This window comes from Cucurbita pepo, chromosome 20 (assembly GCF_057944985.1).
Source record: "Cucurbita pepo subsp. pepo isolate OVF chromosome 20, ASM5794498v1, whole genome shotgun sequence".
NCBI lineage: Eukaryota > Viridiplantae > Streptophyta > Magnoliopsida > Cucurbitales > Cucurbitaceae > Cucurbita > Cucurbita pepo.
The window spans coordinates 3,492,408-3,510,799 of NC_141817.1; the positions used below are offsets into that span (position 1 = coordinate 3,492,408).

At 35.6% G+C, this 18,392-nt stretch overlaps 3 protein-coding genes across 5 annotated transcripts; all 3 read left to right on the forward strand.

The window, feature by feature from the left end:
• The first annotated feature begins 143 nt into the window (after positions 1-143).
• On the forward strand, positions 144-3,707 carry LOC111783237 (Mitochondrial transcription termination factor family protein). Of its 3 annotated transcripts, none has more exons than XM_023664144.2 (2): positions 144-1,936; positions 2,143-3,707. In XM_023664144.2, the coding sequence occupies exon 1, from the start codon at positions 212-214 to the stop codon at positions 1,571-1,573; it is 1,362 nt and encodes a 453-aa protein (XP_023519912.1). In that variant the 5' UTR covers positions 144-211; the 3' UTR covers positions 1,574-1,936; positions 2,143-3,707. The 3 variants fall into 3 exon arrangements, with proteins under 3 accessions (XP_023519912.1, XP_023519913.1, XP_023519914.1); XM_023664145.2 differs by having other exon boundaries at positions 2,297-3,707; XM_023664146.2 differs by having other exon boundaries at positions 2,307-3,707.
• A 1,277-nt stretch (positions 3,708-4,984) lies between these two features.
• On the forward strand, positions 4,985-6,539 carry LOC111783534 (basic helix-loop-helix (bHLH) DNA-binding superfamily protein). Its single transcript, XM_023664461.2, has one exon. It carries the CDS (start codon positions 5,450-5,452, stop codon positions 6,371-6,373), a length of 924 nt encoding a protein of 307 aa, XP_023520229.1. The 5' UTR covers positions 4,985-5,449; the 3' UTR covers positions 6,374-6,539.
• Positions 6,540-9,149: 2,610 nt separating this feature from the next.
• Positions 9,150-11,958, forward strand: LOC111782511 (Tetratricopeptide repeat (TPR)-like superfamily protein). The gene is made up of 2 exons (XM_023663275.2): positions 9,150-10,383; positions 10,447-11,958. The coding sequence occupies exons 1-2, from the start codon at positions 9,256-9,258 to the stop codon at positions 11,830-11,832; spliced, it is 2,514 nt and encodes an 837-aa protein (XP_023519043.1). The 5' UTR covers positions 9,150-9,255; the 3' UTR covers positions 11,833-11,958.
• The last annotated feature ends 6,434 nt before the right edge of the window (positions 11,959-18,392 follow it).

Genomic DNA, 18,392 nt, shown 5'->3' on the forward strand with positions numbered 1-18,392 from the left:
AAATTATTTTTTAAATTTTTTTAAAAAATTTATTTTGTCATTTTCAATTATTTTTATTTAATTTAATTAAATAATTACCTTTTATTAAAATAAAAAATAATAATAATAATAATAATAAACTCATTTTTACAAAAGGACGCCAATTGAGCCCTTAATCCTGCAACGTCGCATAAAACCTGGTGTTAAGCGCGTTGCTCGAAAACCCATTTCAATGGCGGGAAGAATCTTAATCAGAGCTTCTGCATTTCGCCGGTTGATTTCAACCTCAAATCTTACCTCCTCGTTTCAGAGAATCCACCATGTTGTTTCAGCTAAAGCAGCTTCCACCTTCTCCAATCGTCTCAAAATTTCCCCGAATCAAACTGATCTCTTACACAAGATTGGATTCACGCAATCCCAAATCAGCAATTTTCTTTCACAGAATCATCTCTTCTTGACGAATTCCAATTTGCAGGACATTGAAGCTTCTGTTGCCGTTCTTTTATCCTTCAAAATTCTCCCGAGGGATCTCGTTTCCATGGCGATCGACTGTCCTGCGGTTCTGGACTTGGAGTTTCTGAGGAAATGGGAGGCAAGTTTGTCCTTAATTGAATTACGCAATGTTTCTGTATTGATGATTCGGAGTATGCTGGTGTTATCTAAACGGTTTCAGCTGGATTCGTGTATTTTTATTACAACTATAGATTTACTGAAACGTTTAGGGCTTAGTGATGCTACTGTGACTAGGGTTTTAGAGGATTACCCTGAAATAGTGTTCTCGAACGAGGAAGATATCTTGCGAACGATTGAATTTCTGATGGGAATTGGAATTCGAAGGGGTGAAATTGATCGGATCATTTGTTTGATTCCCAAAGTTCTAGGATTTAGGGTTGATGGAAGATTGAAGAGTTTGGTTGGTGAGTTCAACGAGTTGGGGTTTGATCAAAACGTGATTGTAAGAGAAATTGTCAGGGAACCGAGAATTTTAGCCACAGAATTAGGAGAAATTTCAAGGTGCCTCGAGTTGCTTAGCAATCTGAAATGCAGGAACTCAATCAAGGAGAAAATCTTTAGAGACGGTGCTTTAAGAGCTGCATTTCAAGTGAAACAGAGAGTTGATTGTTTATGTAAACATGGGCTGATTCGTACAGGAGCATTTAAATTGCTGTGGAAAGAACCGAGGTTGATCACTTACGAATTAGAGAACATTGAAAAGAAAATTGACTTCTTGACCCATAAGATGAAATTTGGTGTTGACTGTTTGATGGATGTTCCAGAATATCTGGGAATCAATTTCGAAAAACAGATTGTTCCTCGCTACCATGTGATTGAATATTTGGACTCAAAAGGATGGCTTGGTTCTCAGGTTGGATTGAGGGAAATTATCAAGCCTAGCAGGCTCAGGTTCTACAACCTTTTCGTTAAGCCTTATCCAGAATGTGGGAAGATGTTTGGGAAATTTGTAGGAGATAACGAAACGAAGAGCCCAAGTCGGCATCCTATGGGACTATGGAAGGTCTTCAAACCACAAAAACATCCAGAATCGAAAGAGGATACTAAAAACATGAAGTCGTTCATGGAATCTTTTATTTAGATGAAAGCTTGGTAAGAAGGAAGAATAAGGGATCATCTGGTAACGGGAAGGCAGCGAATCAAGCAGATATATGGTGTAATCAAAGGCTCAAAGCAAATGACAGGACCTTGAGCGAGATCTTGTTAAATTTTGCGCCATGATCGAATCAAGCAAATATATAGTGGAAATGACAGGACCCCTGAGCGAGATCTTGATGGACCATGCAAACTGTCCTAATAACATGGTTTGGTAAAACATATTCAAGTTTTCGTAAGTCGATGACTTCCTCATGGTGCAGTTCTTGTTGGATCTTGGATTCACACTGCTGCAAGCCATCAATGCAGAACCCCGAAAGAATGTGGTCGGGATGGATGGTCAAACCTGGTAAGTTGAACTGACTCCGATAATATATTTGTTGAAGCTTTGAATTCATTTATTCAAACATGCTGGTAGAAATAAGTATCATATTGTTCATTTTTGTTGAAGATCCATTATTTTCATAAGAGTTAGATGCTTTTGGTTTTTGACTTCTGAATCACGTCCCTGCTACTAACAATGCTGTTGTTTTGTTTCTTTTTGTGCATAACCAGCATCATTCTTAATGCGGATGAACTACTTTATAATTGAGCATCATATCCCATCATAACTTTGATTACCAATTCAACCTCACAACACGGAATAAATCTCAAACTTCTGATGTCATTCCTAACATCTCACTCTCTAACACACATTCCTAACTACAAGCTTGCTGCAGAGTTTTCTCTAATATCAGCACATTTTTACACTCTACTCAACAAAACTAAACAACGGTAATCGTGATTAGAACACTCCAAATCCAATATTAAAGAACAAGGGATGAGCATCTGGCAGACGGGAGGAAGAAGAATCGATTCAACTGTTTCAGTTGGACCGGTTTGACCTATTTTTTACCGTTTTTTGAGTCAATTTCAACCATATTGATGTTTTATATGCTGTTTAGGGCCTACTTAGCAGGTTTTGGAGAATTTAAAGGAGGAAAAGATTCAAATTTTTCTAGAAACAAGAATTTATTGAGGTAAGTGGCTAACTGGAAATTCTATTTGAGTTTTATCTTGTAGGATGAATCTTTTAATGAATTGAATTTATGCCTAAAATATGGTTGCATTGATTGAATTTAGTTTGTTGAAGCATGTTAAATGATTGATATCATGTTAAGGTGCTTGATATATACCATGTGAGTTTATAAAATTGGAAGCATGTTATGATGTTTAGTTATGCAATTTACAACACTCTTGATTCATATTATTGGCCTCATTATCAAGTTACTATGCAGGGTTTAGTCAACTAAATCTCTAATAGGTCCCATAATGAGGCCAATTATGATTATACAATGTGGGGACTATCAACTGGTCGTCGGTTAATCTTTCATAGTGAACTACTTTGGTAGACATGATCTTTATTGTAATAGATTGTGTTGTATGATATAGGGTTGTGTTCTAGATGTGAATAGTGTCATAAGGTTATTATATGGGGATTGTTTCAAGGATCTTCGACTATCCTTGATAGTGAACCTGAGAGAGAGATTTGCATAATATTAAAATAGTCCGTAGATACAAGGGTCATTGTCACATGATTATGACTATGTGTGGGGGTTGCTAGAGAGTCGTCAACTAATCTCTATTAGTTAACAATCCAAGGTCTATATATGTCTTAGATTGGGTTATTCAAGAGGTCGTGTCTCACCATTTATGTGTATGTATGATCGAAATCGATATCGGAGTATAATAAAGAGCATAGTTAGATAGCTAAACCTTGGTGAAGCCAATTATTGTGATACGTTCAACTGTGATATATTACATGACACCAATGATTTTGGAGTACTCAAAAGAGTTGAATAATGTGAACTCAATCATTGAGATGAACTTAGAGAAGTCCGATCAGTGATTCAGTGATATAAAGAATTTGAGCAAAATTGATAGCTACTTGGGAACAACAAGTGAGCTATTTACTGAATATTTTTATACTCATTCGTGTTACTTTACTTTTAAGATGGTACACAAGCCTATTTGGTTGATGACAAGGGCGATTTAGAATTGTAAAGCTATGGAGTTATATTTGTTCTAAGTCGTTGAGTAAACTTAAGAGCTTTTAGTTGTATAAATTAGGTTGCATCGTGCAAATTATCATTTCAGCTTTATATATAATTTTTTTTTATAAGATCCTTAATATTATTTAATGCTCAATCATTACGTGAATTTTGTGAATTTTTAATAAACAAAATCGTTCGTATATTTTTATCCTTAAGTTGCAGCTATCTTATAAGTGAGAAAAGTCAGACATATTTATTTATCCAATATGATTAAATTTTAATAGTTTTATTTGTATATAATACGTATAGTAAGTGTATATTTCATTTTATTTGGTTATAAAAAAAAAATACAATCAAATAAGATTTAATTCATTAAAGTTAAAACATATTATTTAAAAATAAAATATATATATATATATATATATATATATATATATTAAGAAAACAAATAAAATGAATGTTTATTTATTTATTTATTTATTTATTCATTCATTGAGACAATTTTATAGTTTAATTTTGAAAATTAAAACAAAAATTTCTTTTTATCAACTCCTAATTTTTGTATTTTTTTTTTTTTTTTTTTTGCTAATTATTTTATTTTTATTACGTCAAATTACTAAAATAATAATAACAGTTAAATTTTAATTTAATTTTCATTCCTCTATAAATACAAATTTTAAATATACAAACCCCAGTAGCCACACGGTAAATTCACTTCTAACCACAATTACTCTAGTAAAACCCGGTAAATTTTCACCCATCAAAATAGGCACAATATTTTAGTAAATTTTCACCCACAATATTTAAATATAATTTAATTAATTTTTGCCAAGTTTAGGAGAAAACTAATTATAGTAATAAAAATAATTAAAATAATAATATTTCAAAATAATAAAAATAACCTATTTATACTATTAACTAAAGAAAATAAACTTATTTACCTTAATAAAACATAATTAAAATAATAATATATCATTACTTAAAGTCATAAATTCAAATAATATAATTTATAATCCTAATGTAAATAAAATAACCGATACTAAACTCTTCAAATTATTGTAATTTAAATTATAAATTCAAATTATCAACATTTAACATATAATAATTATTATCTAATTCATTAAGCTAATTTTTTTTTTTTTTAACCCTAGAGAGAGAAAATTTGAGGGAGGTAAAAAAAAAAGTGAAAAAGTGGCCAAGCCGCCAAAAGTAACTGTTTTTTTTTTTTTTAATTCCAAAAAAAATCCAAAAAATGGCTTAGACCGACCGAAAAACTACGGTTCGGGTTCAATTCGAGTCGGTTTTCATTTAAGAAAAAATTAACTATTTTGGTCGATTTTTGAGTTATTACCGTCATATCTGTTAGAACTAGAGCCGACTAATAAGTAAGTCTAGAGATTATTTGGCTTTAATACTTATAAACCAACGGGTTCGACTCGGGTTTTCATTTTTTGTTATATTTTTGCGGTTCGATGACGATTCTACCCTCGAACCGAACCGTAGTTACACCCCTATCAAAACCCTAAACCTAGATAATAACTAACAACACAAATTCACATTAGAGAGAGAAAGAGGAGAGAGAGAGAGAGAGAGAGAATCGTGGGTTAAGAAGTTGGGGGTTTCACGGAGATTAATTAGCTACTAATTACCCTTCTCTCTATAACTGATTCCTCATTAATCTCATCTCTCTCTCTCTTATAATCCAAAATTAACAAACAAAAACAAAAACAAAAAACACTGTCAGAGTTTCAAGTTACTGTCAGAGTTTCAAGTTAGTTTGTTCAGTTTCTTGTCCAAATTCCTTCCTTTTCTTACTCTCTCCCTCTTCAATGGCGGCTCTTAGCTTTTACTCCAATTTCTCCTCTGACCCTTCTTCTTATCATCACCAATTCCACCCTTTTTCCCCTGAAATCTCGCCGGAGCTTTTCCACCTTCCTCCGCCGCAGCTCCTCCCCGATCCCGCCTTCGATTACCTCCCTGCTGCTGTCGATCACTCTGTCTTTTTCCCGACCGCTACTGCTCCGTTCTTCGATGACGTCTCGCCGTTTGTCTTTTCCGATGTTTACCCCTACTTCCCGACTCCTGCCGTCGATTCCTTCGTCCCCGTCTCGGCTGAATTCTTCCCTTGTGATGAATTTGAGTTTTATTGCCCCAAACGTCAGAGGGTCGTGATGGAACAGAGTTTTTGTTATGGTGGTGGCGGCGGTAATGTAGGTGGTGACGGAGGTTATTTTCCTCTGCCGGAGTTTTTTTCCGATCAGTGGGATGGTAGATTGGGCAATGCTGAAATGATGAATAAAGGTGATTGCTTGAAAGGTACACTGACCCCGGCGCCGTTGCCGTCGCCATCGCCGTCGAGTAATAACTTATCGGCGCAGACGATTGCAGCCAGGGAACGGCGGAGGAAGATAACGGCGAAGACGCAGGAGCTTGGCGAGCTGGTTCCTGGTGGGAGCAAGATGAACACTGCTGAAATGTTGAGTTCTGCTTTCAAATATGTGAAATTCTTGCAAGCCCAAGTCGCCATTTTGCAAGTGAAGCAAGAAACAGAGCAAGAACAAGAACAAGAACAAACAGAAACAGAGGATCTTCAGATTCTTGAATCGACAATGATTCAAGAGAAATTGTACGCAGAAGAAAAGTGTTTGGTTCCAAAAGGGTTCGTCCAAAATCTTGTGAATTCCCCTGAGATTCAATCCAATCCGTCCATTTTGAACTCCATCAATCAGATTCTTCGCACGAACAGCAGCTAGAAAAACAGAGGAAGCTTGTTCATCATTTTGTCTTGTTCTTTGTTGTTGTTGTTGTTGCTATAGCTAATCTAAGTTTCTAAGAGTTTTGTTTTTGTACTTAAAACACTTTACTTTAGAGTTTAGAGTTTAGTTTCGATTAGATGCTAACCTCATGATGATCATTAACTGTTCTTTGTAGAACTTTTTCATTTGATTAAATGAAACCCCTTTTCATTTTCTTGGAAATTTTCTCATTCAATTGCTCTAAACAGCTGATTTTTCAGGTTTTTCTGTCAGATTTTCTTGGTTGCCAAACACCCATTTCTCTGTTTTACAAGCAGCAGAGGAAAGATTCTACTAAAACTGCCATTACTGGTATGTCACATGCTCTGTTTCTCGAGAAAATATCAAATTTTCCCGAGAAAAATTAATAGGAGTTCGTAATTATTAAAATTTTCTCGGTTGCCAAACACCCATTTCTCTGTTTTACAAGCAGCAGGTGGAAGATTCTGCTAAAATTCTCATTTGCTCGGTTTCTCGAGAAAATATCAAATTTTCCCGAGAAAAATTAACAAGGAGTTCGTAATTATTAAGATTTTCTCGGTTGCCAAACACTCATTTCCCTGTTTTCCAAGCAGCAGATGGAAGCTTCTGCTAAAACTGCCATTCCTCGTATGCCACATGCTCTGTTTCTCGAGAAAATATCAAATTTTCCCGAGAAAAATTAACAGGAGTTCGTAATTATTAAGATTTTCTCGGTTGCCAAACACACCCATTTCTCTGTTTTACAAGCAGGAGAAGGAAGATTCTGCTAAAACTGCCATTTGCTCTGTTTCTCGAGAAAATATCAAATTTTCCCGAGAAAAACAGGAGTTCGTGATTATTAAGGTAATTGTATTATGATTATAATATCCAGACAAAGATTTAAGGAACTCCCAATAAGAAAATGTTTTTTTTTTTTCTTTTTTTTCTCCAACATAACCGTCGTAGCCACCGAAAATGGCGGCTTCCACTTTCTCCTTGATCACTAACAGTCGAAAATTTAGGGTAACAGTTACAAAGATTCCGCAAAAAAATTCATGTCTTTTCTTAAATATCCCAAAAACTCAAACCTTAATATCTCAGAATCATCAATGGCGGCCATGTCTGCAAATTTCATGTTCTTCCCCCCTTAACAATGGCGGTTTCAACTCCACAGTCTTCAACAACTGTCTTTTAAGCCCTTTTCTTCGCTACTACTCTGCTTCTCCATTGGAGCCTTCAATGGCTGAGATTAAAAATAATAAATAAATAAATAAATAAAAATTCTAAAATATTACAAGTTTCAATTATATCTTTAAATTTAAAAAAAAAAATTAATAAATATTTTTTTTAAACCATGTTTTAAAAATATTTTCAAGCCTTAAAGGGGTTAAATATACTCTCAATATTATATTTAAAATATAGTCGGGTTATTAACACCTTATATTTACCTTTATAAAAAAAAATTAAGATAATTTTGATCTTAAATATTTTTATTTTTAATAATAAGGGTATTTAAAAAAAATTAATTGTATTTTTAAAAAAAAAAAAAAATAGGTAAAGGTATTAACGAAACTAATAATTTAAGTGTATATTTGAAAGAATTCCGAAAATTAAAGGTATTTTTGAAACGGTGTTAATAGTTTTTATCTAAAATTACGATGATATATTTTTTAATTTTATGATATTATCCCGTCTTTTAAAAGTTTATGAATATATTTTAAATAAAATATACATTTATTTATTAATTTTTGTGAGAAAAAATGGTTTGTTTATGACCTAAAATTTGAGTTTTTAAAAATGGCTTTTATTTTCTTAAAACTTTTTTATTTTTAAAACATGGGTTGACTTTTAAACAAAAATCAAATAAAAAAAATTAAATAATTATCAAATGAAATTTAAATTAATTAATTTTTAAAATTTAGAGATAAAATAGAATAACTTTAAGAATATTTTAAAACAATGGAGCTTATCAGACTATGGTACCAACATGTCGTACCTTCGATGCTATGACACAATTGAGCTTGACTAAGTCTCGAGGGTCACCAACCACTTCGAGTCATTAATAGTTGACTGACGTATACGTATGAGTTGGTATGGGTACAAAGTCACTCCTCTTTGTTTATGATTATGCGACAAGTAGATACCCGGTCACTGATAGAGCCATCAATTAAGCCTAAAAACTTTCTTTCATAATTAGAACATATTAATTAATTTGGTATATCTTTTTTACGATGAATTATTTAAAGCTTTTTAAATTTGAGAAACACAACTCTCAGACATACAATCTAAACACCGAGAGAGTTGTAAAACACACCATTAGCTTGTATTCTCGATAGCAATAGATCGAAGAAAAATTTAAATAAATGAAAATCAATCAGACGAAGTATCATCGAAGCGGTACAAGAATTAAGGTTTGAAACGAATTAGTGTAAGCCGTTGTTATTTCTCTCTTGCTTGCTTATATAACGTCTCTTTCAAAAAAATCTCTCTGCCCTCGCTTTCTAAAACTTTCTCTTAAAATCGAGGCCAGAGACTCGAGCATACGTCGCTTGGCCGTAGACAACGCAAGAACGAATTGGCTTAGCTCACTTGTCGTTGGAAAGTGAGTGCCACACAATCATAAGTTCGCTGCCATTAAAAGTTCGATTGTGACAAGTGGTATGTGAGCGAGATTAATAGCAATTGCTCTCTCATTACTGATTCGGAGTATTTTTAATCTTTTTGGTAAATTCGATTTCGTATTATAATTTCTCCAAGAACAAAAATGTCTCGCTGTTTTTGGGAACCCAAAATTCAATCCAGGAGCAAGATTAATAGCAAAAGATTCGGGGGGGCGGGCTGGGCCTTCAGCCAAATGAACATGATTTGATCAACGAAGCATGTTCTACATATTTCGTTCCCAATTTTATTTTTCAGTTCATAGATTTCTTCCTCGTTTCTCTCGACTTGAGTTTCTCTTTTCTACTCAATCCAACTACAAAAATCAAATAAGCCCCACTTTGTTTTCGTCGAATGCAGAAGCCGCACTGACTTCAATCTTTCAAGCTTGCAACGACCATTCTCTTCTTCGTCAAGGTAAGCAATCTCATGCTCATGCCATTGTCAGTGGAATTGATCGAAATGGATATCTGGGTTCTAGGATTTTGGGTATGTATGTGCTTACGGGCAGTCTCGAGGATGCCAAGAACATGTTTTATACGCTTCAATTGGGATGTTCTTCGACTTGGAATTGGATGATTAGGGGGTTTATAATGACGGGTCGGTTTAATTATGCTTTGTTGTTTTATTTTAAGATGTTGGGTGCTGGAATTTCTCCTGATAAGTATACATTTCCTTATGTGGTTAAAGCCTGTGGTGCTTTGAATAGTGTGAAGATGGGTAGGATTGTTCATGAAACTGTTGATTTATTGGGTCTTAAGGAGGATGCCTTTGTGGGGAGTTCTTTAATTAAGTTGTATGCTGAGAATGGTCACTTGAGTGATGCACACTACCTGTTTGATAATATTCCTCAGAAGGATTGTGTTTTGTGGAATGTTATGCTGAATGGTTATGTGAAAAATGGGAACTCTGGTAATGCTATTAAGATATTTTTGGACATGAGACATAGTGAGATTAAGCCGAATTCGGTAACCTTTGCTTGTGTTTTATCGGTTTGTGCCTCGGAGGCAATGCTTGATTTAGGTACTCAACTTCACGGGCTTGCTGTTAGTTTCGGGCTGGAGTTGGATTCTCCGGTGGCTAATACGTTGTTGGCTATGTACTCGAAATGCCAATGCTTAGAAGCTGCGCGTAAACTGTTTGACATGATGCCGCAAAGTGACTTGGTGAGTTGGAATGGAATAATATCTGGGTATGTACAGAATGGTTTGATGAGTGAGGCTGAACATTTGTTTCGGGGGATGATATCTGCAGGAATAAAGCCCGACTCGATCACTTTTGCGAGTTTTTTACCTTGTGTAGCTGAGTTGTTGAGTCTCGAACATTGCAAGGAAATTCATGGTTACATTGTAAGGCATGGTGTAGCTTTGGATATGTTCTTAAAAAGTGCTCTAATTGACATATACTTGAAGTGCAGGGATGTGGAAATGGCACGAAAAATTTTGCGCCAAAGTAGTTCGTTTGATACTGTCGTGTGCACGGCCATGATTTCAGGGTACGTGCTTAATGGGATGAACATAGAAGCAGTGGAGGCGTTTAGATGGTTGCTGCAAGAGAGAATGAAGCCGACTTCTGTGACGTTTGCGAGTGTGTTTCCAGCGTTTGCTGGCTTGGCAGCTTTAAACTTAGGAAAGGAATTGCACTGTAGTATCATAAAAAATAGTCTTGATAGAAAATGTCATGTAGGCAGTGCTGTTCTGGACATGTATGCAAAATGTGGACGGTTGGACCTTGCTCGTCGAGTCTTTGACAGAATGACTGAAAGGGATGCTATATGCTGGAACTCCATGATCACTAGTTGTTCGCAGAACGGCAGACCAAGCGAGGCCATCGATCTTTTTCGTCAAATGGGAATGGAGGGAACTCCATACGACTGTGTGAGCATATCCGGTGCTCTATCTGCCTGTGCAAACTTACCTGCTCTCCATTATGGAAAAGAGATCCATGGCTTCATGATCAAAGGCCCTTTAAGGTCTGATCTTTATGCTGAGAGTTCACTGATAGACATGTACGCTAAGTGCGGAAACTTGAACCTATCTCGACGAGTGTTCAACACGATGCAAGGAAAAAACGAGGTCTCCTGGAATAGCATTATTTCTGCCTATGGCAACCATGGTGATTTGAAGGAGTGTCTTTCTCTGTTCCACGAAATGTTAAAAAACGACATCGAGCCTGACCATGTCACCTTTATTGGCATCATATCTGCTTGCGGCCACGCTGGCCAAGTCGATGAAGGAATTAGATATTACCACCTCATGACAGAGGAATACAGAATCCCAGCTCGAATGGAGCACTATGCCTGCATGGTTGATTTGTTTGGGCGTGCAGGTCGTTTGGATGAAGCATTTGAAACCATAAATAACATGCCATTCCCTCCAGATGCAGGTGTATGGGGAACGCTACTCGGGGCCTGCCACGTTCATGGGAACGTCGAGCTCGCTGAAGTGGCTTCAAAACATCTATTTGATTTAGACCCTCTGAACTCTGGCTACTATGTATTGCTTGCAAATGTGCAGGCTGGAGCTGGAAAATGGAAGAAGGTACTCAAAGTACGAAGCATAATGAAAGAACGAGGAGTTCGAAAGATTCCTGGTTATAGCTGGATCGAGGTCAATAACGCCACCCACATGTTCGTTGCAGCCGATGGAAGCCATCCGCTTACCGCTCAGATCTATTCCGTGCTGGATAGTCTTCTTTTCGAACTGAAAAAAGAAGGGTATGTTCCTCAACTCTACCTTCCAATGCACCCACAACTTCTTATGAGTAAATCATTATCAGAAACTGCTTTACAAGATTGAAAATTCAGAATCATTGATGAAATAGCCAGATTTTTTGTTTATCTGTCTAGTTTACAACATTGTTCTAGAGATAAGATAGATTATGTTATGATAATTTCTTGAGCTGATGATCATGAACTCTTCTAACTTGTCGTCTCCCTTTGTCTGAAACACTTTCCTACAAGAGCTGAAACTTCAATGATATCATTGTTTAGAAGATTTAGAGTCCAAGGAAAAAGAATTTGAAGAAAGAAAGGCTGGAAAAGAGAGTGGGAGAAGAAAAAAGTGTATGAACAATTATTGAGCTGATGAAATATGGGGAAACCCCACATAGAGCCCAATGCTTTGACCCATTAGAGCTTGAAAGGGAACTGAGATTTCACTAAAATATAAATTTTGTGGACACCAACGAATGATAAGACCCTCTGCCTTAACTCATTAATGATATGATGTTAAGCTATGTCCATTCTCCCCATCTCTTGTCTAACCTCCTTTGTCCCTTTCCGTAGTGCATTGTCCTTTTTCCTTTCTTAGATTCACCCTTAAGAAAAGGGTTTAGAGATCCTATACGGTTGGGAGGGGAACGAAACATTTCTTATAACGGTGTGGAAACCTCTCCCTAATAGACGTGTTCTTAATCCGTGAGGCTGACGACGATACGTAACGGGTCAAAGCGGACAATATCTGCTAACGGTGGGCTTGGATTGTTACAAATGGGATTAGAGCCCAGACACTGGGCAGTGTGCCAGCGAGGACGTTGGGTCCCCAAGGGAGGTGGATTGTGAGATCGCACATCGGTTGGAGAGGGGAACGAAACATTTCTTATAAGGATATGAAAACCTCTCCTTAGTAGACGCGTTTTGAAACCACGAGGCTGATAGTGATGTTTAACGGGTCAAAGCGGACAATATCTGTTAGCGGTGGGCTTGGGTTGTTACAAATGAGATCAGAGCCCAAACACTGGCCAATGTGCCAGAGAGGACGTTGGGCCCCCAAGGAGGGTGGGTTGTGAGATCGCACATTGGTTAGAGAGGGGTACAAAACATTTCTTATAAGAGTGTGAAAACTTCTCCTTAGTAAACGCGTTTTAAAACCGTGAGGCTGACGACGATATGTAACGGGTCAAAGCGGACAATATCTGCTAATGGTGGGCTTGGATTATTACAAATGGTATCAGAGCCCAGACACTAGGCAGTGTGCTAGCGAGCACGTTGGGTGCGCAAGGGGGGTAGATTGCGAGATCGCACATCGGTTGGAGAGGGGAATGAAACATTTCTTATAAAAGTGTGAAAACCTCTCCCTAGTAGACGCGTTTTGAAACCGCGAGACTAATAGGGATATTTAATGGATCAAAGCGGACAGTATCTACTAGCAGGGGGCTTGGGCTGTTACAATAACAAACTTCAAATTAAATAAGTCGAGATTTGGAACAATCTTTCGTGATAACGTAAGAAGCCTAGATATGACTATTATATGCATTTCTAGACACAACAAGAGCATGTTTATCATTTTTATATTAGAAATTTCAATGTTTATAAGTTTACCCATTTATATGCTCGAAGAAATGAGTGACGTGATAAGCGTTGGACACATGTCTAATAAATGTTGGACCTATATTATCTCTGTACAGCTAGTGTCTAACACATCTATTGTGCTAGCCAATGTTCGATACGTATCCAACAAGTGTCAAACCAGAAAACATAAACTCAAAGACTTCGAACATAAGTCTTAATATCAAATTAGAAAACATAAACTCAAAGACTTCGAACAAAAAGTCTTAATATCAAATTAGAAAACATGAACTCAAAAGGGTTGAACAAAAGTCTTGATAGGCAGGCGACGTGGGACAAGTTATATAGCTAGAACCAGCTATTGTGAATATGAAAGCTTATAAAATTAATGATAAAAGTTTGACGTAATGCTTGGTTGGTTCTCTTAATCAATTAATTAAACGCCGCATTTGAGTTGTAGCTTTCTCACCTTCCCAAATTGTTAAAATATAGTTTTTATCTCTAAACTTAGAAAAACGTCGTTCTCGATCGCTTAAAGTCAAAAGGTTTAAATTTAGCCCTTATCGTTAAAATTTGAGTTTAATAATTGACGAGACCGTGACATGATCTGTTTTGTTGTCTTTTTTTTTAGTTCAACCACATACAGGTTGGAAGGATTCGAACATTTGACTTTCTTGCTCGAGAGTATAGGTCGTTTTATTGTCAATTACCGTCCACGTATAATTAATAGTATAACAGGCAAAACCCACGACTAGCAGATATTGTCCGCTTTGGCTCTCACGGTTTTAAAATGCATATGTTGGGGAGAGGTTTCTATACTCTTATAACGAATGTTTCGTTCCTCTCTACAATTGATGTGGGATCTCACAATTCACCCCTTTGGGGCCCAACGTCATTACTGGCACACAACTCGTTTGTAACTACTCAAGCCCACCGCTAACATATATTATCCGTTTTGACTCATTACGTATCGTCATCAGCTTCATGATTTTAAAACTTGTCTATTAGGGAGAGGTTTTAACTAACAAATGATTCATTCTCCTCTCCAACCGACATATAATCTCACAAAAAGTGTGTCATAACATGAAAATTACAGTCGAATACGGATCGACAAAGACTTCTTTTTCCCATCGACATGAATATCCTTAACCAATAGATCAAACGTTTGAACGGATAGACAACAAAGAAAATTGGATAAAAGTGTTCAAATTTCTTTAGAAGGAATGCAAAGAATTAAAATTCCTCCCATGTTTGGTGAACAATTAATGTTCCAAATCTGTTCTTGGGAATCTGATTCCAAAACATTGGATGTTCGTTACAACAGAACAATCTAAAAAAACAGCACAATTGCCAGCTCAAACCTTGGAAGCAAATCTCTGTTGTGTACTAAATCAACAAAAAAAAAAAAAAAAAAAAAAAAACAATGTGAAAATTAGCTGTCTTCTTCAAGAACATGAAATTTTTTCAAGCACATGCACCAGCTGTCACTTCAAAATCAACCCAATTTGAATGCCAACCATTCAAGGTTAATTCATAATAATGAAAAAGCTAACCTTTCCGCGTTTTGATTGGGATCTCGTGTTCACGATCTTTTCGGTTTGAAAATAGTATAGTTTAGTTAAAAGTTGATGGGTTATTTTAATTCATATCAATTATGATAGAGAATTCAGACGTACCGTAATATGATTAAAAAAGTTTCATCAAACCTATTGGTTGATTTCGATCTTTTCGGTTTGAAAATAGTACAGTGGGTTATTTTAATTGGTATCAATTATGATAGAGGAATTCAGACGTGCGTGCCGTGATCAGGTTAAAGATGATTGAAAATGTTTCATCAAAACTACTGATTGATCTCAATCTTTTCAGTTTGAAAATAGTATAGTTTAGTTGAAAATCGATGGATTGATTATTTTAATTGATATCAATAATGAAAGAGGAACTCAGGTGGTGCCGTGATAAGATGATTGAAAAGCTTTCCTCAAACCTATTGGTTGATCTCGATCTTTTCGGTTTGAAAATAAGATAGTTTAGTTAGAAAGTAATGGGTTATTTTAATTGATATCAATTACGATAAAGGAATTCAGACGTGTCGTGATAAGCATTGATATCGTTTGTTATATATTTCAATATAATGGAAGTCCCTTTTCTAAAAAGGTATACAATTTGACTTAAATGACCTAAGCTATATGATAGCAAATGCAAAATTGGATGGTCTAAAATAAATATCGAAAGCATCAATCATAATATGAACGGGTTGAAAAAGTTATACCCAAAAAAAAAAAAAAAAGGTTTGAAAAAATCATAGGATCTCAAACTGTTATAAATACGTTGTCAATAACTATTCAGATAGTTACAGAAAAAATATAGGACAACAGTGATAGAATTACTTTCAACAAATAAAATACGTACACCGATATAGTGACACTGAGCTTGAGTAAGAGAGCGGAGTTACCTCTCTTGAAGTAATAACAGCTTATTTATACGAGGGTTCGGTTAACTAAGTTAGGTTATTCGTGGGTTTCTTCAGTTAGGGGAGTTCACGATACCCGCCTCATTAGGATTATGGGCACAACGAGTTCATGTCGAGGCTGACAAGGGTTAGGTCAAAAGACGTTATTCTGTTTCTTCTTATGGTTCGATTACTTTTAGCCTCATCCTTATTTTGTTTTACCTTTTTTAGTTTATTCGTTTGGTCCAAAATTACCCGAAACAATAATACATTTAATTTTTAAAAAGCGTTCGATAAATTTAATTTGTTTATTTATTTATTTTAGTTTATAAATTTTGATAGAGAATATGAGAGGAGAAAAAAATAAAGGAAAAGAAATATATTCCCTTTCTTTTCAAAGGAAAAAAATCCCCAAAAAATCCCTTTTTCTTTTTCTTTTTCCAAAAAATCTTTTTCTATAATATAATTATCCCATTTTAAAGCATGTGAAGTATTTTTTTAATTAAGCATCCGACAAGAACATATATTCTGTTTAGTTCAATAATAATAATAATAATAATAATAATAATAATAATAATAATAATAATAATAATAATAATAGATATAGCTCAATTAATTTTTTTCAAAATTTATAAATTGTCCAAATTTTTTTTTATAATTGTTAGATCTCGACGAAGGGAGATCGACTGATCTTGACTCTTTTCCGACTCAAAGGGCCTTGAAAAGCGGAAGAAAAGTTGTTGTTTTGAAGTGAGCGGTAAAAGTAAGGTACTTGTCCCTACCGAGATTTGGCTTCATCTTTTATTCTCTTTTTGACTTCGTTCAATTATCGTAATTATCGTACTAGTTTTGTTATTATTCCAGCTCATTTCATTCTAACTCGAACAATTTAAATCTCCCGCTCTACCTATAACAGTAAGGTAGACTTTTCTATTCGGTTTTTTTGGAGCATTTTTATGTTGGGTGACCTCCCGAAAATTTTTCTAGAAAGCATGTAAGTAAAAACAGAACATGTTGGTCTGTGAAGATAGTTTTTGCTCTTAAACGTGAAGGGTAAGTAACGTGACTATATTGCACGGGAACGTTGAGGTCATCAGGTACCGAACCCAGATTCCAGATTTTGATAACGAACTCTAATTTCGAAGATTATTCTTATGCATGTGAATGGTTTGAATTTGTTGATATTCAAGGCAAATTAAAAAAAGTAAAGAGCATGCCTATTTGTACTATTGTCTGTGCCTTTAATTTGCATATCATTATGAACTCTTAACATGGACTGTTTTTGGTTTACTGTTTATGAGCAAGTTAATGTTATATCACGTTCGTTGTCGTTCGAAAATTATTGTTCTAAGCCACGAGACTTGATCGACAACGCCCACGTAAGATGTCGATGTTGTATTGACGTGTTGCTGGTGTTGTTGATCGTGTTGTCTAGATAATGACGGAGAGGAAAAAATGCTGATTAGTGATGTTGATAATAAAAATTAAAAAGTAGATCTAAAGTTTTAGATCTGAAGATGATGTAATGTTATACCAAACTTGAATAATGTCGTCTTATATCGAAAAGAAATTTGTATTATTAATTTCGTTTTCGTTTCTTAGAGTAATTTATAGGTTGGGTATCGAATTAATACTTGAGCTAATTCATACTTAAAATGTCGAGATAATATTGAAAAGGACAAATTTATGTCATAGTCTTGGTACTTTAAATATCATATTGATATTAACTTCTAAGCACGGGTAAATTTAGGAATTGCGTGTTCTAATTTTTGTTACTAAATTCATGCTATCATCCCCTCGAGCACTACATGTGGCGGAGAGTACAGAAAACAACTATTTGTGAAGTGTGAAACAACTTAACCGAGAGAGAGAAAGGAAAATCAAACGACCGAGGTACAACAATGGCGATCGAAACGAAGATCTAGCTAAGAAGAAGAACTATAACAACTCAAATCCACTGCTAACAGATATTGTCCGTTTTGACCCGTTACGTATCGCCGTCAACCTCACGATTTTAAAACATGTCTGCTATATAGAGGTTTTCACATCCTTATAAGGAATGTTTTGTTCCCCTCTCCAACCGATGTGGGATCTCACAACCCACTTCCCTTGGGGGTCCAGCGTCCTCGCTGGCACACCGCCTAGTGTCTAGCTCTAGTACCATCTGTAATAACCCAACCCCACCGCTAATGGATATTGTCCGCTTTGGCCTGTTACGTATCGCCATCAACCTCCCGATTTTAAAACGCGTCTACTAGAGAGAGAGATTGAATTGATTGATAAAACAACATGACGTATTGATGCAATCCTCGAACGAAGGAAGGAAGGAAGGAAGATTATATGATTTAACACCAAATTGATTAAGGATTAAAGGAGTAAAACATGAATTGTAAAGAAGAAAGTAGGGCATCACTTTCACATGAAATATTATCCTCATAATGATACCTAAGTGGGCTTGGAATTGTGGCCACCAAATGACCCTTTCAAACCATCCCAATCATCCACACTCCCATCCCTTCACACCTTCTTCAAACTCCATTAATGCTCCCACCATTTTTCCTTTTTTCTTTTTCTTTTCAAGAAAAATGTCTTTTTCATTACTAAAATCCCATTCCACCCCC